This window comes from Lissotriton vulgaris, chromosome 2_1 (genome assembly GCF_964263255.1).
Source record: "Lissotriton vulgaris chromosome 2_1, aLisVul1.2, whole genome shotgun sequence".
Classification (NCBI taxonomy): domain Eukaryota; kingdom Metazoa; phylum Chordata; class Amphibia; order Caudata; family Salamandridae; genus Lissotriton; species Lissotriton vulgaris.
This window is the reverse complement of record NC_141687.1, coordinates 783,160,902-783,186,816: the sequence shown is the minus strand read 5'-3', so window position 1 is coordinate 783,186,816 and position 25,915 is coordinate 783,160,902. Positions and strand designations below refer to the sequence as shown.

At 43.2% G+C, this 25,915-nt stretch overlaps 1 protein-coding gene across 1 annotated transcript in view; it reads right to left on the bottom strand.

Annotated features, from left to right (window-relative positions):
- RAPGEF4 (Rap guanine nucleotide exchange factor 4) overlaps positions 1–25,915 on the bottom strand; it is a 1,206,373-nt gene that overhangs the window by 1,011,788 nt on the left and 168,670 nt on the right. Inside the window, exon 3 of the mRNA XM_086956142.1 lies at positions 6,929–7,017. Within this exon, the coding sequence (XP_086812268.1) occupies positions 6,929–7,017 (89 nt within the window). The remainder of the gene's footprint in view (positions 1–6,928; positions 7,018–25,915) is intronic.

Here is a 25,915-nt window from a genome sequence, read left to right as displayed (position 1 = left end):
GACTTTTCTGGATTCGTTCAGTATTGAGCAAAGTGAATTCAGTGACCATAACCCTCTAATAATTCGTCTGAAGGGACCTTGGATTAACAAGGGAAATCAGAACAGTAGCTCAGGCAGGCTGTGTACAACAGATGGGAGGCGGTGACTTAAATGGTCAATGGTTACCCCAGATCTTCTTTACAAAAATATAGTGGATAAATGTACTGAGGATATTAAGAACTGAACACACGAGGGGGGAGATCCCAGGCAGGTCCTTATTGCCTATCAAAACTTGTCGGAGAAGGTGTCAGAACTCATGACGCCCCCCGCAAAGAACTTGGTGAAAGCGGGTCCTAGGTGGTTTAACCACGATTACACCAAAGCTGCACGTAATCTCAGGTTAGCTCTGTCAGTCACCCGAGAAATCAGGAGGGTGTAAAACTGTGTCAGAAAGAATACAAGTCTGTTATTACATCCCGTAAGGAGTTTTTAAGGAAAGAGGCTTGGGATGAAATACTTAACCCCTCCACCTTAAATTGTAGCACTAAATTCTGGGCTTTAGTCAAAAGACCGTTCCTGGTAGAAGACCCAGGTGATGGACTAGATTGCTGCATAACTAAGGAGGAGTGAGAACTTCATTTTAAAAAATTGTATCACTCAGCGGACCCTATAACAGTTGATGTTTTACCTTATGCTAGGGAAGCATAATTAAATTTGATATAAGCGAGGTAATGGACGCCATAGAAGGACTTACAGATAGGAAGGCCCCTGGACCTGATGGAATCCCACCGGATCTTTATAAATCAGATCCAGGTTTTTGGGCACCCATCTTGGTAGCTGTATTTAATGCAGCTGCTATAGTGGGCTGTCCCTTGTCCTGGGGTTTGTCAACAATTGTCCCTGTGTTTAAGAAAGGAGACAAGGGCAGCCCCCTCTGTTATCGTCCGATTTCACTAATAGATTCCATGTTTAAGATTATGGGGAGGATCTTACTGCAGCGTATATCAAGTTGGACGTCTAATAATAACATTATGTCCATCTCCCAATATGGCTTCTGTAGTGGCCGTTCCACCATGACCCAGTGCCTCAATCTCTTCCTTATACTGACTGTTGTGCAGTAGGGAGCCGTCCACCTTGCCTTCATGGATCTGTCATCGGCCTTCGACTGTGTTAACAGGGGAAGGCTGTGGCAGACCATGCGTGAGAAAGGTGTGGACATAGGGATTGTGGATTTTCTGGTGGACTTGCAGAGTAACACCAGTGCAAATGTTAGGTACTCAACATATGGGGAACCCACTGGTAATATTAACATTAAAAAGGGAGTGCGCCAAGGTTGCATCCTGGCCCCATTTCTTTTTAATTTTTATATTAACGATTTAGACACTGCACTACAGGAGGTAAAATCAGATTGCCCCAGAATTGGCAGGCAGGTTATTCCTGTACTTTTATACGCAGATGATGCAGTTTTAATTTCTAGGACGGAAAAGGGTCTCCAGGCACTCTTGAATGCTTTTAATATCTATATGACCAACAGAGACCTATTGGTCAACAATTCTAAATCATATATAATGCATGTTGGCCGACAACCGAAAAATAATTGTATTTTTAAACTTGATGATGTTCTGATCCCCATCACTCAAACATTTTCATATCTTGATGTCGTATTTGACACAAAGCTCAGCTGGGGCCCTCATGTGGCAAGAAAGAAAGGGGAAATGACAAGGGTAAATGCCTCTATTTTGAATTTAGCTACAAAACTAGGGAAGAAGCCAAATACTGCAATGATGAAACTCTATAATGCTAAATCGATAGCTACCGCTGTATATGGCAGTGAGTTATGGGGCTACGTAAGTGGTGAACAGTTACAGGTTACTGAAAACAATTTTCTAAAACGTCTCCTCTGTGTTCCAGTCAGTACACCGAACTTAGTGGTACACGAAGAACTGGGGACTCAGTACCTATCAGATATATTTGCGTTAAGACCAATGACATGCTGGGTAAAATTGTGGTTAAACCAAGATATTCCGCTTACCCACCTGATTGTGAAAGACCTTGTGTCTCAGGACAACTCAATGTGTGTGCCCTGGCTAAAATACCTCAAATCCTGTTTTTTGAGGCTTGGATGCTTGAATCTGTTTGAAAACCCTTGTGGGATTGTAAAGGGAGATGTGGCAGCAATTAAGTGGGCTTTTCATATGGACAGGAGGGCCCAAAGAGAAGGGGAGGAGCTCACGAAACCTAATATTAGGAAATATGTTATGTTAAAAACCTGTGACACCATGGAACTATATTTAACATGCACCTTCACTTCTCATGAGAAATTTCTGCTGACGAGGTTCAGGTTTAATATCTTTCATCATCTTTTAATTAGACCTAAGTCGGATATTTTTGATAAAACTGCTGCTCCCTGTGGCTGCGACGGGAAGTCTCCACAGGATATGCTGCATTTTATATTTTTATGTAGGTTTTATGAATACCCACGCAGACGTTACCTTGTTGCTCTTTTAAAGAAACTACATTTTAATCAAATTAGACCAGCACTTATGTATTTACAGCTTTTGCACAGTGACAGTGTTCTTCATGTCATAGAATTTTTAAAATTAACTGTCAAACTGAGAAAGTGCCTGGATCTGTGATTCTACACCTCTGAAGGATGATGAGCTTATTTACTGAAAGACCTTATATCATGTTGTAAACCCAGTATTAATAGCACTTTATTGTTGATTTCGTCTACTTACTCATTAATGAAATACGTATAATATGTATTTTTGTAATTGTGATTTTAAATATGAAATGTTCAATGTATTTTATATGTGTACTTTTATGGTTTGAAATATAACCGAAATAAAGTCTCTATTGAATTGAATTGGATTGCATATGATGCTGAGGATTCCAATAATCCTGACACAGAGAAAGAAGGTTATGAATGGGAGTGTGTCAAAAGTATCCAGGGTAATTTCGTAATTAACATCATTGGGGGTGTACTAGTTAAGTTGTTTGCTGATTCAGAATCACCTTATACTATAATTGATAAAGAAGTATGGAGAGAAAAAAATTTCAAAAAATATAGGTGAAGAGTTAATACCCGCTGATATTAGTCCATTGAGTTTCACGGGGGAGAGGATCAACATGTTAGGATTCCGATAGTTGACATTTTTATTTAAAGGGAGATCTGTTAGAGGGAAACTATATGTAGCTGATTTGGGTCCTTCTGTTTTAGGTTGGATGGACCAAAAGAGTTTGAATATCATTTTAGACCCCAATAGTGAAGAATAAGTACTAGTTGTGGATGAATCCAGCAGACTGCAAGATGGTATCAGTAAGTCATTTCCTATGGTGTTTAGCAAGAATTTGGGGTCACTCAAAGGTTTTGAGCACACCATTGTACTTAAGACAGATGCTTTACCTAAAATTCACAAGTAAGGCCTATTCCCATACTCATAAGGGATGGGGTAGCAAAGTAATTGGGCGGTTTGTTGGAAAGGGATATAATTGAAGAAATAGAAAGCTCTGAGTGGATTTCTCTGGTGGTGGTGGAAATAGACGTCTCACGCTCCTGTGCTCAGTGGCACGCAAGTGAAATGGCAAAATCCGTCTATGCATTGATCTGTGCCACCTTAATAATAACATTGTCATAGATAGGTTTCCGCTGCCTAAAATCAATGAGATGGTGTCCTCGCTTAAAGGTGCCAGTTGGTTTTCCACCATCGATTTATAAGCGGCTTGCCATCAAGTGATGTGATCACCAGAGTCAAGTTAGTTGACCGCTTTTATAACACCCTACGGTTGTTATCAATTTAAGCGCATGCCTTTCGGCCTCGCATCAGCGGCTGCTGTTTTTCAGCGCCTAATGTACAAGTTGCTGGGGAAAATGAGTGGTATCAAATTTTTTCAGTGAACACTTTTGTTACTTATTACAGATGGATTTAGTGGGACTCTGGCAAGAGGAGGTTTGGTATGGGAGTACTGAATTCAGTTTTGCTATAAATGTTATGTAACTAAATAATTTGGGTACTACAATAAGTGTTGTGTTCTGGTATTCCTCGTGTGTAATGACTGGTATATGGGATAAGGGATGTGGAGGTTATGCACAGATTACTTTACTTTTAGTCCCACTTGCACCAGTCATAACAACCTGCGCTCCCCCAAATCATTATTGACCTTGATGTTTTGCATGGAATTCTAGGAGGATACTAGGAACCCGTCCTTTATTATGGCTTTTGGGAAGGAAAAGGTGGGATTTTTTTAAACATACTTCCTGTGTTTTTTCCTGTTTTGGGATTCACCTCATAAGTAATAACTGGAATGAGTGAAAGTAGTACCAGATGTAATGAAGATTACTGGTTAATAATCAAGGTATTGTTTTTAGAGGATCTAGCTACCTGGTGACCCCAGTTTGCAAACACTACTCATTGCAGTCCATCCTCTGTAGGAACAGTACTAGTCCCAATCTTCTGGCCAGGAGATTTAGGCCCAAATTAATTCTGGATGCATCATTTAATTCAAAAATGAGATAAAATATTGAAAACTTCTTTAGCGAAAAGAAGGGTAACTTTGTCAGTACTTGGCTGTAATGGAAAGAATTGAAATTGATTATGAGAGGGACTCACTTAGGTGTGACTTGTGGTACGTTTGAAATATCTACTGACTGGATTACACAACTGAAGGAAAGCATTAAACTTCTGGAGAAAAGGCTCAAAATAAATCCAGCAATTAGGCTACTTTTATCAGAGACCAAAGCTGAGTAGAGGAGATGTTTATTTTCAGAAATATGTAAATAGGTTGCACAAAGAAGATGACTGAAGTAATAGGATTCTAGGATTCATTAGTGAGAAGGAAAAACCTAATGAAAGACATACCACATGCATAGCGAACAGATGGATCGATACACAAAATAATGGAAATGAGATATTCAGGGACTACTATCAACCACCACCCACAGACCCGAAGCTGTTGAGAGCTATTTATGTAGGGGGCCCTACAACCTATTACTGAGTCGTCATAAAAACAGAAAGGAGTTAGAGAAACCAATTTCCTTGAGAAACGTTAGCAAAACAAAAGAAGTGATAAACAGAGAGAAACAAGTGGGATAACTTTATAGTGACATTCTAGCATACCAATATAAAGAACGCTTGGGAGACCACATTATAATACGTACCTTCAATTGACATAAAAAGGCTTATTACTAGCTTCCCTGAGAGAAATAGTTATTATGATAGTATGGGAATCAACCAAGTGATCCTTGAACTTCCCATTCCCTCTCTTGAAGCTAAAGGTAGAAGTTGAGATTCATAGTGAAGTGATTGTCTTCGATTTTAAATATATAAATTGGCCTGTAACCCAGCTTTCTGGGTCCAAGCTTCTAAGACTTGGAATGCACTGCCTTCCCCCCTGGTCAGTGTTGATGGGGACTTGGCATCCATGCATGCTACCTATCTCGTCCACAATTGATCAGATTTACATTTGCCCATAACACTCTGTCTCCCTGACTTAGCACAATATGCCACTCTGGTCAGGAAAACTATGCCAAATAAAACCACCCTGTAACATAGTGTACTGGCAACCATGGTAGTAGGGGGTCAGATGGAAGGCCAGAGCAGTGCCATAAATATCAGAAGGCTGCTACACATTATACATGAAGTGTGGGATGCTGATTCATAATATATTATTGCTTTCCTGGTTGCTAAATAGTCATGTGATTCCTTTTACAGCTACCAGAAAGGCAGATCTTTGGCCCTTGACTGATAGGTCATATGTACTTACAGTAAAGTAGCCCCAAGGCTAGAATCATAACTATGTTGCAAGAGATGAATATTTGGAGTGTACATAGAAGCATGAAACCAAGTTACCTTCTCTCATGGATCCTATTTCTAATAGATGTAGAATTGTGGGCATTGCTATTGCGAAACGTTTGTAAAGATTAAGGCAAATAACACATTGTCCTGTTGTATGTAGACACTATATGCATGCAAGCAATGCTACAAAAATGTCCCCAGTAATGCTGGTGAAAGTAGATTGATAGGGACTATTTCGGAACCTCAAGAAAAGATTTAAAAAAATCGCTTCATTTACTCTGGGGAATTCTGCATACAAGGATGCTAGCACATTTCTAGTCATCCCTTTCATTAGTTCAGGGTAATATTGAAATATCTAGACATGACAGATGAACCACGCTAATGGCTAGCTTCTTTACTGTAAATCTCCACGAGAATTTTGGAAACAATAACAGGATTCTGGTTGAGGCAACGATCTCAGAAATGTGAAAAGCAACACTAGGAAAGATGATATGTTTTCAAAGTGTTTGTATTTTCCTCCCTCCAGGGTATCCCAATACTGATACAATGTCGAACTCTTCCTGAAAATAAACACACCTCTGAGCAGCCTGATCTGGTGTGACAGGAGATGTACAACAGCAAAACCATCTCTCAAGCTCTTGTTTCTGGAGCTTTTGGGTTCTAAAGCAGTACTACTTATGTGTGGGCGCAGCTATGATATGCAGTACCAATGAGGGCAGAATTGACACCTGAGAAGGAACTGGTTAACATAAATGAAGTAAAACATCAATATAACCACAGGCGTGCCATAGGCATGCCCGGCTAATCTTATGATTGTCCTGAATGGGCCATTTATCATTGAATTCTCCCTAATGGAATGATGCACATGGCCTGAACCTGACCAAACTGACAGTGGACAACTGGGGATATTTTATTATTTCATGTATAGCCCTATACTTTACATTGTTGAATCTAGTGGATTGCTGTTAAAATTAATTTACACATTTAAAGAATGCCCAATGCTAAAGATCTATTAAATATGGACGATAAAGATAAGAAGAAATACAAAAATATGTATGGTTGATCAGTTCTACTTTTAACATGTGCAGAAAAACAAATAAATACACCTAAAAGCAGATGAAAGTTCCCGCTCACACTATAGGAAGCAACTGTACCTGGTGGCTGTTGGTTTCAGTCACCTTGACATCCAAAGATCCTGCAAGAACTGCATACCAGTTTGTCCCAAGGTCACCCTGGCGGTATACTGTAAATGTGAAATACATAAAAATAAATGTTGAGTGCTTTCTTTATACCTCTTGAGTAATATTCTATGCATCAAGGCTGTCAATCAATGGCAAAATTATTCACTTTGAAGAATATTAGGGGTTGACTGGTCGATCCTCAATGGACAAACAACACTTAGAGAAAGATAAAGGAAAACTAACTGTGCAAAAAGGATGGTTAAACCTATAGGGTATAAATGGGAATCATCTATCAAAGATGTGACTTTGGGCCATATGTATCATCAAACCAATTTGCATTTCCTAAATAGCGAATTTTAAGGAATCGCTATTTAGGAAATGCAAAATGGTATGTATGAACAAAATCGCTTTTTTATAGCGATTCCTTACCATTCCTAATTTGCGATTAGCAAATATTGCTAATCGCAAATTAGGAATTTTTTCAAGGGTGCAGGGGTGTCTCAAGAACATTCTGCTGCACCCCTGAAAAAGACATTTTGTGGCATATGGCGCACATACATGCCCTAAGGGCATGTATGGGTGTCATATGGCACCTTTGGTTTTTGGGAAAAAAGCATTATTAAAAGAATTCACAACTTACCACCAACTAGAAGTTGGTGGTAATTTGCAATTCCTTAATGGCATTTTTTCCATATTTTTTCTTTGATACATTGCATTTAAGGAATCGAAAAAATTTGCGATTCCTTACGTGCAATCGCAAAATAAGGAATAGCAAATTTTGCGATTCCTTATTTCGATGCAAAAATGTTTGATACATACCATTTAGGTAATTAGCATTCGCAAAGGCCGAAATTCGCAGACTTTCGGCCTTTGCGAATGCTAATTAGCTTCATACATATGGCCCTTTATTTCTTAAATCTGAAATTCTCAAATCGGTATACAGAGTTAGCATGTCATTTAGCCTATGGCAGACTAGCTGCCATTTCAGTTTTTTTAAAACGTACTCCCAAAGCGGGAGTCTGCTTCTAATAACACAATAAAGGTGGCCCCATAGGCACTGGGAGAAGGTAATAGTTCACAAAGCAGCTTAGTGTTGGTAGAGAAGTAGATCTTAGAAGGACAGTACCTGCTTGTAAAACCTCATAGCCTACAAGAGCTGTCAACCCACTAAAGCAGAAATATGCGGAGTCCAAGTGCCACAACTGAACTCAAAACAAATCATTAACATTTCCCACTATTGCCAAGATTTTCTTGAAATGTCACTTTGGTACATTTTTCTCTAAGAGAACAATGTGCCGCGGGGATACTTAGTGTGCACAGATTTGTCAATGTTTCAATATTGTATTACCGTTTGTAGCAATTTCTCAGCAAAATCAGGAAATGAGTAATTTGTTCAAGGCAGTAAAGTCATTCTCAGCGCCCCAATGTTTTTGGAAACACAAATGCATTTTCGGAAATGAATGAATAACAAAACCACTCTCTAACTCTCCAAATTGGCAGACGCTGTTATGGATCACACCAGTGATTAGCAAGTAGAAATATAGATGTAACATCTGGATTTCTGGTCATATTAAACAATATGACATCCTCTTTGCTACGTGCTCTTTCAAAAGAGATCTTAAAAATCCCGGGATGCCCGGATTAGTTTGTTGACAGAATACTAAAAAAAAGATCGTTAGTCAACAGGGTCGGACTTGGACAATAAATATACTGGGCATCAAAAAAAGTGGCCCCCATTAGCAAGCAGATAGCTAAAAAAAAGTGCTAACATCAGGGAAATCACAACAGTAAATAAAACCGGTCCACAACTGCTAAACAACCGGCCCACACATTGATCTGCCAGACCAGCCAATGGGTACTGCCTAATTGTCCTATAGGTCAGTCCGACCCTGTTAGCCAACCAAGAAAACACCAGCAGCCTGTACTCTGGATTCTGGTAGGTAGTTGAATTTCCTACAATAGTTCAGCACTACTGCAATGCAAGCCGTCTGGAAGCCCCACTCCAAAAAATGTGGAAAGCTCATTTCTTCTAATCCATGCTATCTGGTGACGTTATGGACATGTGTGTATAAAGTCCCTAGGTCCCATGTTTACAGTTTTACATGTTAAATGAATCCATTTAACATGAAAACATTCAGTAAATTCCGAAAACGAATTGCAATGAGGATTTCTGAGGCAAAGAGATAGCCAAATAGCCTCAAACTGTGATATCTGAACCAACTTTAGTCCCCTGGACTTAACCTTCACCTGAGTACTGGAACTATAAGGTGACTTTCTCTCAGGGTCTCATTATGAGGTGTGCATTATTTTTGGCGATAACACGCACCCGTAAATACGGATACCAAACAGTGCATTAGCATTACCTTATTCAGAGTTACACAACTCCGAATGAGGATAACACAGTAATACCATGTTTCATCATGTCGAAGCTGCAAAACTCGGAATGTGTAGTATGGTACTCCTGCACAATTTGTAACCCTCACTGGATTGAGGGCAAAAGTAGTCAGAGACCACTGCCCATCACCAAGTAGGGTAAATTTTAACCTGGTCCACCCAATGTGACGTAACAGAAGCAGCACCCAACACTTTCACTTGACTCCTCAAGGGGCAATAACATAATCTTACCAGCTAAGGAAACCTAATGATGCTCCTCCTCTAGTGAATGTACAAGATATTGGGGTGATGGGCCCCCTTCCTTGGCATTTGAGAAAGCTGGTATGGTGGCCAAGAAATAACGAAGTTGCCAAGCAGGCCTAGACAAATTAGAGCGCTATCCCATCTGGAAGTGCCAGTCCACCCAGTCGAAGGCCTTCTTTGTGCCCAGGGAAATTAATACTGAGAGAATTGCCTTTTATCTTGACCTTCTTGATAAGGTGAATGAACTGCTGTGCATTGTCACTAGTGTGTTGCCTCTTGATAAAACCTGATGATCGGGATAAACAATATCAGGTAAAATATTCTCTAATCTTGAGGTCAGGACCTTGATAAACATTTTTGCAGCTACATTTATTAGTGTTATGTGTTGATAGGAGATGCAAAAAAACCTTTGTTCTTTACCTAGTCTTGGGATGAGAGATATATTAGCTTCCCCTTGGTCGTGGGAACTTTACCATCTTCTGCAACTGCGTTAAAAATGCTTGTATATTTGGCTACAATCAATAATTTTTTTTAGTAAAAGTCACCCAGAAAACTGTCAGGTCCCACGGCCTTGATAGTATTGAGTTATTTAATAACAGTTGTACCTCCTCACGTTATAGTGGGCCCTTAGAGTTTCTCGTTGCTCAGCCATTGAGTAAGGTTGAGGAGTATTTTGCAAGTAGGTAGTCTGCTTGTCCCCTTTAGCAGAAATCGCTGAGTAAAGTGAGACATCATAGTTTCGGAAGGCCTCACATTTAGCTTCCTCGCTAGTCAGGAAAACCCTCACCAGAGAGTGAATCTCCTGGTCAAAACTACTGTAAAACGTCTGTCTCAGTTAATTGGCTAAGAAAAATTGCACATTACTGCCTTGACACTACAATGTTTGTTGTGTAATTCCTAGGAATCCCCAGGACCTGCACGGTTTGGATGAATTAAACTGAGGGCTTGGTATTTAAACCATTTCCGGACACCCCACAGAACACATCCCCTGTTAGACCAGATAGCTCTACAGTGCCACTACCACCCCCGTATCTTACAGTGGTGTCTGTAGCTTCTGGCAACCACTGAACATGACAACCCTGATTCCTCAGGGATCATAAACAGTACAGCACTTTTCACTCAGTCACTCGTGTCAGCATGGAAGGAATTCTCCTCTAATTTGCAGGGTGAATAAGGGTCTTATATACTAGAGTGGTTGCTCCAGGGTTCCTTCTAGAATCGATTTGTTCTGAAACCAATCATACATTTTTTAAAACAATCTTTAATGTTTTTGTAAATAATGTGATCATACACAGCGGGTCTGTTGGCCAAGGATGAAAAAAGTGGGGACCCTTAAACGGAATAATTATGCAGTGCCCGAGGACATGTACAGGGATTATGATAAAATACTAAGAGCTTGGTGTCAAAGAGACAGGAGCAAGCCACGAGGTAAAAGGGCACCTGTTCAGAACCGTTATTGGCGTGTGGATGGGACAATGTATGTAAAAAGGGGGCATACATGACAGGACTAGTCTAAAGGACATGACATGTTGTTTGATGCAAAGTAGAATCAACTCTGCCCTATTGGTATATGTTCACCTACCTGTGACCAGTCGCAAATGTTTAACCCCTTCCCTACGCCCTGAAATCGGAGAGGTGCCGGAGGGGGTAGGGGGTGGGCGTGGCACTCCAGTACCTATGATGGCTCCACGCCGTCATGAGTCACGGGCGGCATGTGCTCATGATGACGTTGAGCCGTCATGACCCCGCCCACTCACTAATTCGCCCGCACAGGCGATGAATTAGTCCTGCGTGGGCGGAGCGGCAGCGGCATGACAGCTCCACACCATCATGAGCACATGCCGCCCGTGACTTATGACGGCGTGGAGCACACATGAACACACAACGGGTTAAAGATGGAACCTAAACTACTGTTTAACATTAAACACCCACTAGCATACACAAGTTGCTGATCCCTTCCAACAGAAACTTAGTGCTTCTTCCTGTCACCAGTGCCAATCTCAGTTAGTGCAATAGGGACTAATGTACTTTTCCAGACTAGGTACAAACGATGCAAGAGAGCTGCAGGTCTGAAAATCAAGGACAAAAATATTGACCTGCCAAAATATTGGAAAGGTAAGTATATATAGGTAAGTATAGATTCAGTATACTTAACTCCACATCAACGTTCTTTTAAGAGATATATATCCAATGAAATAAAACTTTATTGAGTGTCAGAGTCACACAAAAAAGTACATACACCATATGATGGAATCCATTATATGCCTGTCTCAAAAAACTCTGTAATTAAAATAGGGAAGAGCAAAAATAGGGAACTACACAAGCATTGTCTTTCTGCAGTAAGCTGATGACTTCAAGAAAGACAATACCCTGAAGCATGCCTCCCCATCACCTGAAAGCTTTAAAGAAGCGCAAGACCACCCTGCAATGTGCAAATATGCGTGTAAAAAAAAACATTTTGTTTAACCTAAATAGTATACATTTGCAAAAGAAAATAAAGTGCAGAATGGATGTCATGGACTGACTGTTCTGTCTGAAACTGAATAGTAAGGACCTTTCCCATTGACCATGTGTCAATAACAGATAGGATTCCCGACCAAAACTCATTTTTAGGTGGGCATAGGTTTATATAGCAGGTTTCTCTAATTCTGTTTCCTTCCTACATAGCCACCTACTTTCCAAAACTGGGATTTAATCATTTGTTTGTCGGCAACACATACTGAGGTCAGATTGTCAAATAGGGGGAATCGCCAAACACACAAAAGCCATGGTATGGGGGATAGATAGATAGATAGATAGATCGATAGATAGATAGATAGATAGATAGATAGATAGATAGATAGATAGATAGATAGAATGTAATTTAAAAACAGTGTGCCGTGATTCTTGTTGATCATGTAAAGTTTCGAGGTGATCCGTCAAATGGGGGAGATATAATAGGGGTCAAAAGAGGGTGTACTTCACAAGTTAATTCCCAGAGGACTTGTGAACACGCCTACAGCCCAAACTACTGGACGGAATTATACCAATCACTTGCTCATATATATACTAACACATTATCACTCACTACTCACTCATTCATACAGTCACTGAGACAAGTATATACTCTCCCATACAACCACTCGCACATTCACGTACTCACCCATACAGTCACTAACACACCAACTCACTCATTTATAGAGCTACTCACACACCTAGTCATGCACCCTTGTAGTCATTCATGTACCCTGTCACTCATCCATACAGACACTTATGTACCTGTTCAGTCACCCTTGCAGCTACTCATGCACCCTCTCGTTCACCATTTACAGCCACTGACACACCCACTGGCTTCCCCATACAAAACTCACACAGCCACTCACTCATGCATACAGTCTCTCACATACCACTCCTTCTTTATACTACATACACACCCACTCACTCACCCATACAGGCACTCCCGCAGCCACTTACCTTAGAATAAATGTTTAACACTCAGTAACTTTTAGAAAACACACAGAACCCCTGGATGGTGTCATCAGTGATGTCATCAGTAAGGTCATTTGAGATGTCATCAGTGATATCATTTCAGATGTCATGAGTAATGTCATTAATGATGTCACTGACCATGTCATGAGTGATGTAATATGTGAGGTCATAGCAGTGCAATGATATGCTATGTTATAGTCAGCTCAGCTAATTATAACTGCTGAATTTCTCTGGTTTTGCACAAGTGAAATGAGAGCCTAACTATAACGTCCCTGTAACCTTTGTTTTTTTCAGTGAATTTGTACTTTTTTTTATTCTATTCCCTAACTACAAAATCTCTGTAACCTTAGTTTTTTTCTTTGAGTTTCTAAGGTTTCTGAAATTATATTTCCTAACTACAACGTCCCTGTAACCTTTGTTTTTTTTAGTGAATTTCTAACGTTTTTTTAATTCTATTTCCTAACTATAACATCCCTGTAACCTTTGTTTTTTTCTGTGAATGTCAAAGGTTTTTTAAATGTTAATTCCCACCTATAAAATCCCTGTAAGCTTTGTTTTTTTCACTGATTATACATACATTGGTGTGGAGTTAAATATAGTAAATATATACTTAGCTATATACATAACTTCACATTATTCTAGTAGACAATATTGTGGCTTTGATATTTTGGCAGGTCGATTTTTGAACACATTTATTTGGTAAAAAACACACTAGGCAAAGAGGTAGCAAATTAGTTACCTTTTAGCCTTGTTCAAACTATATTTCTTTAGTTGGTCTAAAAAGCGGACATACACATATCTCTCCAAGCAACTTGATAATAAAATTATTTTCTTTTAGGTTGATTCACTTTAAATTCCATACTTATTGTGGTTTCAGAATTTTTTTAAATCATGCACTCTGTTGCGTAGTGCCATTCATTCATCACACTTCATGCTCTAGTGAATGACTTAGATGTGAGATTGGGGATATGAAGATTTCATTTACAAACAGTATTAGGCTAGCTTTCCAATCTACGGTATTATCTCTAACACCACGGCCATCTGCATTTTTCCTCTTTAGTAACCCAATGTAAACTATGCCAGTCCCAGGCAGGAACAGTGCATAAATGTTCTTCACACAATGAGAGAAAAGTTCCAAGTGTGTGAGAACTAAGTTTTAGTTTTTCAAAGGTGGTCTGTTTTCAGAAAAAAACAAAGATGCTAATAGGTTTGCCATGGCATGGTGGGCCAGCCTTCCTTCCAGATGGCCGGAAAACTACCAGATTTAAGCATTGTGCAAGAAATCGGCCAATGGGTCTGGAGCAAATGTGAGTATGAAGGGGGTACAAGGGTCCGATGGAGGGCCCAATTTTCTTTGTTTGCTGAAACGTGATCTGTGGAAAGGTGGTGAAGAGATTCTTCCCGGAATCCTGAGTTAGGTCCACAACCGCTGGTTCCTCCTCTCCAGAGGGGACGAGGTATTGAACAATCTTAAGGACCTTTCCTTTTTCTTTTTTTTGTCAAAAAGGGGACACCAATACAATCTTTGTTATTATGTGACATAACAAAGGAGGAAGCAGTAATAATAATGCATTCCAATTCATTCCAAGTCCTTACATTAAATGGGATAAAATATGTATTGTTTGTACGAATGGAGGGCAGCTGCACAGTCTGTATTATAGCGTATCATTGCTAAGAACAGTAATAGAGATACATTCCAAGTCATTTCAGACCCTAACATGGAATAAGCATTGAGTCTTCGTAAACGCGATTCTCGAAGTCCTCGAGCTTCCATAAAACATCCGAAGTTGTCTTTTCTTGATCTTGTTTAAACTCCTGCCATTTCGCGGCTTCGTCCTCCAGCTTTCTGGTTCTTTCCTCTACTTCCGATACTCTGCCCACTAAATCTGCGTACAGTTTATTCATTTTCCGCAGAGACCCCTGTATCTTCTTGTTTGTTTGCCTGCCTAGCTCTGCGGCTCTCTGTCCTGGCTTCTCCTTGCATCTGTTTCAAAGTTGAGAAGAGTATATCAAATCCAGAGGCCTGCCCTTGACTCTGCGGATGCACTTGTGGAGGATTAGCCCCTACACCCTCCTGATATAACTGAGAGGTAGTCAAATAGTCCCAGTCCAATCTCTTTACCACATCTGGATGCGAAGGGCTTGCTGCAATTCTTGATCTGTTTCGGAGCCTACTCATAGTATGTCTCGACCTCCGACGAGGGGAGGGCTTGTGCACTGTATCCCCTTCTACCTCTGAAGTGTCTCATGTTACTGATGGAGGTAAGCCTGTTTGAGAGCCCTCGTCCTCCTCTCCATTTTCCTCCTCTCCCTCCTCCTCCTCCTCGCCCTCTCCATCATTAAGGGAAAAGAAGCAATCCTCACTAGGTGAGCCCGGAATTAAGGATGCAGTATCAAGAGGTTCCAATGCAGTTTCAGATGTAACCCCCATGTTCTGACATCCTGTTTTTTGGTCTTGGGTTTGAGCCCTACAGAGCATCCTCATAATCAAAAATAGCGATCACAAACTTTATTCAGGGACCTGAGTCTGTGTGGAAGAAGGTATTAGCCATTTGTGAAAAACTTCCTTTGACTACAAGTCTACATGCTGCGTTAAATGATCATGCTTACAGGGTATGCGGAAAATAAAATATGTTTTCAAGTACATTTAACAGGAAAGATAGGAGACCTCCGTGCTAATTAGATCAAGTAGCCACCCCACACACGCAGATTCTAAATTGTACCCCACATGTTTGTCTTTGCATCTTTTCACTGTAACCGCAATGGGTACACTCGCTTACAAGTCCCACAATTCCTGTGTTTGGGTTGTGGAATAAATCACACCAGAAACAACGAGCGGCCATATTTGATGAGATTGACCGGGACGTGTGATACACCTCAGAGAGACTCGTACAACAGATAAGGGTGCTGTCAGATTTGCGGAAAGATCGGCTATATCAGCGAGATTATAGAAATGGGTTTACAATGCCTCCGTTTCCATTTCACAGAAATTGGACTTGTGTGGCACAAAGGCAGCGTGCGAATAATTGCAGACAATCAGGTAGGCGGTTCAATGCTCCAATAGAGCTGATATAAATGATAACTGTTTAGGAAACAGGATGGCAGTAGTAAAAACGCCTTCATGTTTTTTCAGATTTTTCCGATATGCAGCCTGTGACCGTTTATTCGAGTGTGTTGAGTAAACACATTAGATAACGCTAAGAACCAGAAAGGAATCGGTTAATTATGAATAAAAAGGTAGGCCATAACGCGGTTTTTCCTCTAGTGGTGTTATGCTGGAGAGGTTGGAAATCATTCAAAATAACTAATATTCGGCATTTTTTTTAATAGCCCGCCCCACACCTCCAGAACGTTTGTGATCGCTTAAGAAAGAAAGAACACTTTTCGAGCTAAATAAGACAGCCTATTCACAGTCCTTTGCCTAAATTTGGTATGTAGTCGAAGTCAGAGACATTTTAAAGGTTCTTTGTGTAACTTGAATGGAGCCAAATATAGAATTTTGTAAATAAAACTTTATTGTTTTCTTTACATCATACAGACAAAAGAAAAAAAAGGCCCTGAAGAGAATTTCCAGGAACTGGTTTCCTGGTTTCGAAACGCGTCGGCATATTTGGAGGCATATTTGGAGGAATAATTGGTTTATAATAGCCATCTATCAGTATTAGTTAGCTCAGACAGTATTGAATAGTTTCATTAATTTGATTGTATTCCTCACGCTCTCACCTTTTTGATTTTGTCTCTCATTTATTGAAATCAAATATACATCAATTTAATATGTGTTTTGTTGTTTAATAATTGCTTTTTGAGATGGATGATGTTGTTGAATTGATTTAGGTTAGATACATTGTTTCATGTTTTGTTTATAAATTGTCATGTATAGTATTGTGAATATATGTACAGTTCGTCCTGCTTTTGCTAATCAATGTGTATAAAAACTTTAAAGTAAAAAAGAAAGTGAAAGGTATAAAATATTAATACCTGGTCAGAATTCAATAAAAAGAATTCTTGACCTTCAATAACTTTGTTTGTGTGAAAAAGAAGAGTGGTTTAGGCATATTGTGAATTTTGTATTTAAAAAGGGTCCAGCCTACTCTACGCCCAAATACGGACCTAACTCCTTTGGGTTATAATGGAAAGGGGCGACCACTCGGTCCCCCCGAACGTATGGATGAGTGCCTCGATCCCCCCGGGAAGCCATTTTTGGGCGGGAGGCGCGTCTCGGCTGGTATGCCCGAAGCGGCGTAGCCGGGGCGCGCTTTTTTCCCGCCCTAGAGTGGGCTGGCCTAGACACCGACGCAGCCAGCCACGCCCTCGGGGCAGGCAGGGGCGGGTTTTCGCCCGCCCTGAAGACGGATAAAAGAAGGCGCAGGACCAGAAGACGTCCTCTTGTTCTTGTGCTCCGAAGCTGCACCTCCTCGCTACACGTGAGCTCGGGACGGAACGAAGAGCCAATTTTGAGCGTTTTGATCCTTTTCTTTGTCTTCCAGATACTTCCTCGGAGAGATGCCCAAGAAAGGCGCAAAGAGAATGACGACCGACCAGATGGTGCGGGCCCTTTGCAAAGAGGTGTCCGACATAAAGAAACGGTTGGCGGAGCGAGATGGGGAGGAGGGTTCGGGCCCTGCGCCGGCTGGAGGGAGACCTAAGAGGCCGAGAAGGGTTCCAGCCGGTGGAGACGCCCCGGTTCCCTCTGCCCCGCTCGAGGCGCCGACCCCAGTACCGGTCGAGGGGAATCCAATCCCCGTTGTCGTCACCCCGACACCCAAGGAAGACATGCCCCCCGAGCTGGCAGCACAGCTAGCAGCATGGTTGGGGGATAGCAGTGATGGCGCCACGGCTGCCGAGGCACAGGCGCTGATAAAAGGGCTTCGTGAGAAGAAAGAGGCAGCTAGAGTGGCTGCACCGTTGGCGGGGATAGACAAGCCGCAAGCGGCAGAAGCTGCGTCCGGTTCAGGTAAGCGGCCATTGCCGATTGCACGGGACGAGTCAGCACCCTCTCGTAGAGAGAGATTGGGACAACATGTGCCCTTAGCGATAAAGGAAAAGATCTGGGCAGGGGAATACGTGAATATTTTTTCCTTGCTTGTTGATCATTATGATGTGGAGCATGTAAAAAGTCAGAAGGACCTAATGCATCCGAGTGTTTGGCGCGCAAAAATGGCCGCCTTTAAGGTAAATGAGAATATTGGTAACTGGGGCAATGCGTGGGGTATTTTTACATCGATTTTGGGGGAACGTAGGCCCGAGTTGCTTCCTGAGTTTCCCGTTTACCAATCAAGAATTATGGGTTACTCGACAGCGTATCAAGGTAACCATTGGTTTTGTTATGATAATCTGTTCAGGAAAGAAAAAGAACATAACAAGAGTTTGACTTGGGATTGTTACGATTCTTTAACATGGGATAAAATGAAAGAATCGGGAATGCTAAGAATGCCATTGGTTGGGAGCAATGTTGTTGATTACTCCCGCCAAAATGTGGGGTCGCCCTTTCGACCAAGTACGAGCACCGACGACCAGTCGAGGCCCGCAGGCAATACAGGGAGAAAGGGTTTCTGTTATAACTTCAACAGAGGGAAATGTACCAGGCCTCCGGGATCATGTAAATTTAGACACGAATGTAGTACGTGTGGGTCATCCCATCCTGAGTCATCGTGCAGAGCCAGAACGAGTGAGAATGGGGGTAAGGGAGGCGCCAAACAGGTCTAATCTAGGCCGAGGGGCGCCTTTACCAACTCCGATTGATACCTTGGCAATGATTCCCTGGCTCAGCGAATACCCGGATCGGACTTCTGCCGGGGTGCTGCGGAACGGTTTTACACATGGTTTCCGCATCCCGGTAGGGGACTTTCAGGGTGTAGGGATGTGCAAAAATCAACTTTCCGTTCTACAACATACATCTGTAGTGCAAGAGAAAATTCAGAAAGAGGTTAGCCGGGGACGGGTCGCCGGCCCGTTTAGTGTACCCCCGGTACCGGATTTTGTTTGTTCTCCGTTAGGGGTGGTCCCCAAGAAGGACCCAGGTGAGTTTCGATTGATTCATAATCTGTCTGCTCCACATGGTCTTTCGGTGAACGACGCAATTGATCCAGAAGTTTGTTCGGTGCGATACGCATCTTTTGATGAGGCAGTAGCCATCTTGAATCGCCTGGGGCCCGGGACGTTGATGGCGAAATCTGATATCGAGTCAGCGTTCCGGTTGCTCCCGGTACACCCAGACGATCAGCGTCTTTTGGGATTCGGGTTCCAGGGATCATTTTACATGGATAGGTGTATGCCAATGGGATGCTCTATATCATGTGCTTATTTTGAGCAATTCAGTACTTTCCTGCAATGGGTGTTCACTAAGAAAACGGGTTTTCGAAATGTAATGCACTACCTTGACGATTTTTTGTTCCTTGGTCCCGCCCGAAATCCCGAATGTGCCCAGGCCTTAGATGAATTCTGTGTGTTGATGGGTCAATTTGGCGTGCCGTTGGCACCGGGTAAAACTATGGGTCCCACGACTTGCCTCGAATTTTTGGGGATCGAGTTGGACTCAAGGGAGGGGTGTTTCCGTTTACCAGCTAGCAAAGTGTTGAAATTCAGGACAGCCCTCCGAGTATGTTTGAATACACCTAAGGTTACACTGCATCAGTTGCAACAATTAGTGGGAAAGTTGAACTTTGCCTTGAGGGTAATCCCAATGGCTCGCCCCTTTTCCCGCTCCATTGCCCAAGCGATGGTCGGCCTGAAAGAGGGTCATCATCGCACGAGGTTATCGGCTGAGGTCCGCCAGGACATGCGGATATGGTTAGCATTCTTGGCGGACTTCAATGGCCGAGTCGTCTGGAACAAGCCAGCCGTGTCCTCAGAAGAGCTTGGGCTATGGACAGATTCAGCAGGAAGCATAGGTTTTGGCGCCATCTTCGGCACGAACTGGTCTGCTCAAAGATGGCCCCTATGGTGGCACGAGAAGGGGCTAACGAGTAATATTGCTTTCCTTGAATTATTTCCCATTCTCGTGGCCCTGAGAACCTGGCCAGAAGGTTTCAGAGATCATTCTGTCATTTTTTGGTCCGACAACATGACCGTGGTAGAATGCATCAATAGTCAGTCAGCCCATTGTAAGTTGATTTTGAGGCTGCTCAAAGAAATTGTCCTACTATGTATGCAACTGAACGTGGTATTCAGAGCAAAACATGTCCCAGGGGTGATGAATCAGGCTGCTGACGCACTGTCTCGTTTTCACATGCAGGCTTTCTCGGGTTTCCTTCCTTCAGCGGACCCGGAGCCGGCACCCTTCCCCGAAGCTCTCTGGTCTCTCGGTGCCCCGAACTTCGTCACCTCGTGGGAGAGAGTCTAGCACCCAGGACAAGGAAGGCATATGAAGGGGCGTTCCAGGCCTATTTAGCCTTTTTAGGGGCAGAGAGAGGGGGTCTGTGGGGTCAGGAAGAGTGGGTAGTACTCTTTCTGATGTCTTTACATAGGGCTGGGAAATCGGTGGCTACGGCCCAAAGGCATCGTGCCGCCATTTCCTTTGTTGCCAGGGCCCATGGCATCCTGGACCCAACAGCGTCTTTCACAGTACAGAAAGCGCTGCGTGGGTGGCAACGCCTAGAGGGTCGCAGAGTAGACGTGAGACGACCGATAGGTCTAGACAGGTTGTCCCAGTTACTGGACACACTCCCTAACACGTGCTCGTCCCCTTTTGAGACCTGTTTGTTCCGGACTGCATTTACGCTGGCGTTTCACGGGGCTATGAGAGTTAGTGAGCTGGTTGCAAGGAACAAACAGGATGTGACGGGGGGCTTGTGCAGGGAACATGTTCAGATCAGGGGGGATGCGATGATTGTCTCCTTTCTCAGGTCTAAGACTGACCAAGATGGGAAAGGGGACTGCACGATCATTCGCAGGGACCCCGAGTCATCCATGTGTCCGGTACAGTGCTTAGAAGATTACCTAGCACAGAGAGTGGCATCATGGGGGGGGACATTGTTGAGGCATGCAGACGCCACCCCGCTGACGAGGTTTCAGTTTCAACGGGTGCTTGCAATGGCCATTGCCGCAGCGGGCTTGGACCCGGGCGAATTCGGGACCCACTCCTTTCGTATAGGGGCTGCCACTGAAGCTACAGCCAGGGGTCTTAATGTAGAACAAGTGAAACGTGTGGGGCGCTGGTCCTCCAATTGTTATAAGAGGTACGTGCGATTGCACATGTTGTGAAGCTGTAATCATGTACTCACGCCTCTTGTCTTTTGTTTGTTTTCAGTTGCGCAAGCCTACGCGGCAGGGCAGACTGAGCAGTCGACCCAACACCAGGCCAGCGGTCGCACGTCACCGGCTGTGAGGAAGGAGGTGTGGGTCGTGGGCCACTCATACGTGAGACGGGCCGCAGACGTATTCAAAGCAGGTGACATGTTTCACGTACCTGGGGAATACGGGTACAGAGTGTCCTTCTACGGAAGGGGCGGTCTCTGTATTGACCAGTTTCAGGAATTTTTTGAGGGCTTGTTAGAGCGGATGAGGTCACCGCCGTCCATAGTCATAGTGCATTTAGGGGGCAATGATTTGGTCACCACCGGTAGACGACTTCTCCTGGAGGCTATGCTTTCCACGGTAAGTTGGTTAGCGAGGAGAGTTCCGGGGTGCCTGATTGCGTGGTCTCATATGATCCCACGAAAAGTGTGGCGGGGGGCTATCTCGATCCCTGCTTTGAATCATTCTGTTAAAAAATTGAATAACAAAGTGAGTAGGTTGTTCCGTTCCAAGACATTGCATTCGATCTCGCATAATTGTATTAATGATGACAGTATGTATCTGGGGGATGGTGTGCATTTGTCGAGGGCGGGGAATGAGTTACTCATAGGAGACTTCCTAGCCTGGTTAAAATCTTTAAAACATGACCTTTAGGTAGGAGTTTTGTGGGGGGTCCGGATAGCCGGTCAACTATCCGGACCTGTGGCGGTAAGGTCATGATCGGTGAGCACTAATTGGTAGATCCCTATGAGTGGGCGTCACCCAACACGGATGGGAGCGCTCGGGAGAGGTGGCCATTGGCCCCTCAGTGGGGAGGCGGTCCCGTCTAAGGGCGGGACGCCGGAAGTAAAGGAAAGGCGGTCAAGGCCCCTTCCTTTGTAGGAGGGGTTACAGCCCCCTCCTGGGGAATTTCCCGGGGCCAGTGTCATCTGCGACGGCAGATGCGGTAAGTTGTGTGGGGTGGGGAGAGGTCAACGATACCTTCTAGATACCCCACACAAGTGTTCGAACGACCTTTAAATGGCGTCGAGTCTTAAGTGCCCCCGTCAAGACAAGGGAAATTGTTAGTAGTTGCACTTGAGGTAAGCCTCTGTGCTGTCGCCCCTCCCAAGTGGGAGGGGTAAGTCGGGTTAGGGATCTTGACACCGGTTATGACCTTGCCGTTGGCCCTTAAACGTTAGGATGTACAATTTCAGTGTTCTTAGAGAATGTTTTTTGTAGGATGCTAGTTCGGCTAGGAGAACCTCTGTATTAGAGATTATGTTAAGGTTAGCCAAACTCGTAATGTGATAATGAAATTGTACATAACATGAAAACGTTTAATGTTTTAATTTTTTGTTTTAATAAATACGGCCGGGATGGTCACTCCATCCCACATCCAAAAACTTTAAGAACTGTTTCCGGTTTCCCTCCTTTTGGGGATTGTGTTGAGAGGGGGTGGCGGGTATCTCAGCCATATGGAAAGGGGCGACCACTCGGTCCCCCCGAACGTATGGATGAGTGCCTCGATCCCCCCGGGAAGCCATTTTTGGGCGGGAGGCGCGTCTCGGCTGGTATGCCCGAAGCGGCGTAGCCGGGGCGCGCTTTTTTCCCGCCCTAGAGTGGGCTGGCCTAGACACCGACGCAGCCAGCCACGCCCTCGGGGCAGGCAGGGGCGGGTTTTCGCCCGCCCTGAAGACGGATAAAAGAAGGCGCAGGACCAGAAGACGTCCTCTTGTTCTTGTGCTCCGAAGCTGCACCTCCTCGCTACACGTGAGCTCGGGACGGAACGAAGAGCCAATTTTGACCCACCCACCAGCCCCTGAGGTCAGCAAGTTGTTGTGCAATAAAGTGAATTTATAAGTTTGTTTTTCCATCTCGTTTACAGGCTGCGACAGTATCAGTTTGTGGTTAATCATAATAAAGTATGGTGAATATCGTCTAGGTTGTTACGATTAAAATGATTTGACGTAGTGTTACATTTCTAGCATGTTCTTTCGGTCGTAGCGACCAATGTTTTCATAGGTTTGAGTAAGAATTGTCGTATTTATTTTTTGGTAGGCGGTAAGGTCATGATCGGTGAGCACTAATTGGTAGATCCCTATGAGTGGGCGTCACCCAACACGGATGGGAGCGCTCGGGAGAGGTGGCCATTGGCCCCTCAGTGGGGAGGCGGTCCCGTCTAAGGGCGGGACGCCGGAAGTAAAGGAAAGGCGGTCAAGGCCCCTTCCTTTGTAGGAGGGGTTACAGCCCCCTCCTGGGGAATTTCCCGGGGCCAGTGTCATCTGCGACGGCAGATGCGGTAAGTTGTGTGGGGTGGGGAGAGGTCAACGATACCTTCTAGATACCCCACACAAGTGTTCGAACGACCTTTAAATGGCGTCGAGTCTTAAGTGCCCCCGTCAAGACAAGGGAAATTGTTAGTAGTTGCACTTGAGGTAAGCCTCTGTGCTGTCGCCCCTCCCAAGTGGGAGGGGTAAGTCGGGTTAGGGATCTTGACACCGGTTATGACCTTGCCGTTGGCCCTTAAACGTTAGGATGTACAATTTCAGTGTTCTTAGAGAATGTTTTTTGTAGGATGCTAGTTCGGCTAGGAGAACCTCTGTATTAGAGATTATGTTAAGGTTAGCCAAACTCGTAATGTGATAATGAAATTGTACATAACATGAAAACGTTTAATGTTTTAATTTTTTGTTTTAATAAATACGGCCGGGATGGTCACTCCATCCCACATCCAAAAACTTTAAGAACTGTTTCCGGTTTCCCTCCTTTTGGGGATTGTGTTGAGAGGGGGTGGCGGGTATCTCAGCCATAAAAAAAAAAAAAAGTAAACAGCAAAGAGGCAAAATGTGTATATATAGAGTCCATTGCAGATGCTAGATCGATGGTAAAGACGGCTATGTCATCTGCATAAGCGGTGACTTTCAGCTGGCACTGCCCTGTAGTCAGAGAAGATATCTGTGCACCCTAATAAATGGCTCTATGTATAGCGCAAAAAGCAGAGGGGAAAGGGGGCAACCTTGTCTGGTAACACACAGAATTGGGAAGGGAGATGTTTGTAAGCTGGCATAATACAGTTTAGCATTGGGTTTACTGTACAAAGCTTGTATCAATTTGCTATATCTCCCTCTCAGGCCGTATGATGAAAGTGTTGCCCACAGATAATCCCAAACCACCCGGTCAAAAGTCTTTTCGGCATCTAGCAGAACCATGCACAGGCTCAGCGCTGACTTCCTAGCTAAATCAAAGGCCCCTACTGCTGAGTTGACATGAGCTGTGGTGTCTCTGCCCTGTATGAAGCTGTGCTGCTAGCTAGAAACTAAGGGCCAGATGTAGGAGCCCAAATACCGGTCGGTAACGGCCGATTTCGGCCGTTACCGACCGGTATTTGGGTTTTGCTATGTAGGGGGCTGAAAATTACAGAATCGGTATATTTACCGATATGGTAAAATTACCGATTCGGTAAATTACCGAATCGGTAAATATACCGATTCTGTAATTCCAAATGTAGGTGGCACAGTTTTCAGTGCCACAGGCCCTTAAGAGTCGGTATTTTACCACCCAATCCTATTGGGTGGTAAAATACCGAATTCAGGTGTGCATGCACATCTGTGCATGCACACCTGTGCCATGTGACACACAAACATGCCCTTAGGGCATGTATGTGTGCCACATGGCACACAAGCCTGCACTTGGGGTGCTAGAGGGTGTCAAAGTGACACCCCCTGCACCCTTGCTGGATTTGGTATTTACCGATTCGGTAAATACTGAATCGGTATTTCCCATTGATTCCTATGGGCTCCAAAGCCCATAGGAATCAATGGGGAATACCGATTCTGTATTTACTGAATCGGTAAATACCGAATCTTACAGTTCGGTAATTCAACATAAAATATTACCTACATCTCCCTCCTTCTAATTTACTGATTCATAAATACCGAATCGGTAAAATTCGGTATTTATGAGTCAGTAAATTAGATTTACCTACATCTGTCCCTAGGCCTCCTAAACCAAATGGTATGTGGGTCCGCACTCCTGGTTTTTCCACTGTGTTGATTTTAAAGGTTTTCTTTGTGCTTTTCTTTATGTGTCGGTGGTGCATAGGTTGGCAATCCAACTGAGCATAGGGATGGACTAAATTGATGATTGATGTGTGTTTCCTATATCACAAGATTCACTCCAACCTTGTACTCTAGGATATTTTCATTGAGTTCAAATACGATTATTACGCATGGTTCATCTTAATTCATAAATTTATTTTTCAAAGTAACAAAGATTTTTTCATTATTATTATATACGAACACAAAAGTATAACCCGGTTTTCAACACTAAAGGTGTATAAGGTGATAAAATAACACATACTCGCTATAAGTATGTTGACTTGACATAGAATGTTTTCAACAGAACGACATGGTTAATATCGTATTTGTTTAATAATATTGTTTCTTTCATGTACCAAATAAGTCATATTGTATTGTTTCAGAATTGTGAAAGTGAAGAAGGGCATCATGCTCGAAATGCATTGGGCAGAACTATAAAATGTATATGGAATATAATTGAAAAAGACAATAATGAAAAAATCTTCGTTACTTTGAAAAATAAATTTATGAATTAAGATGAACCATGCGTAATAATCGTATG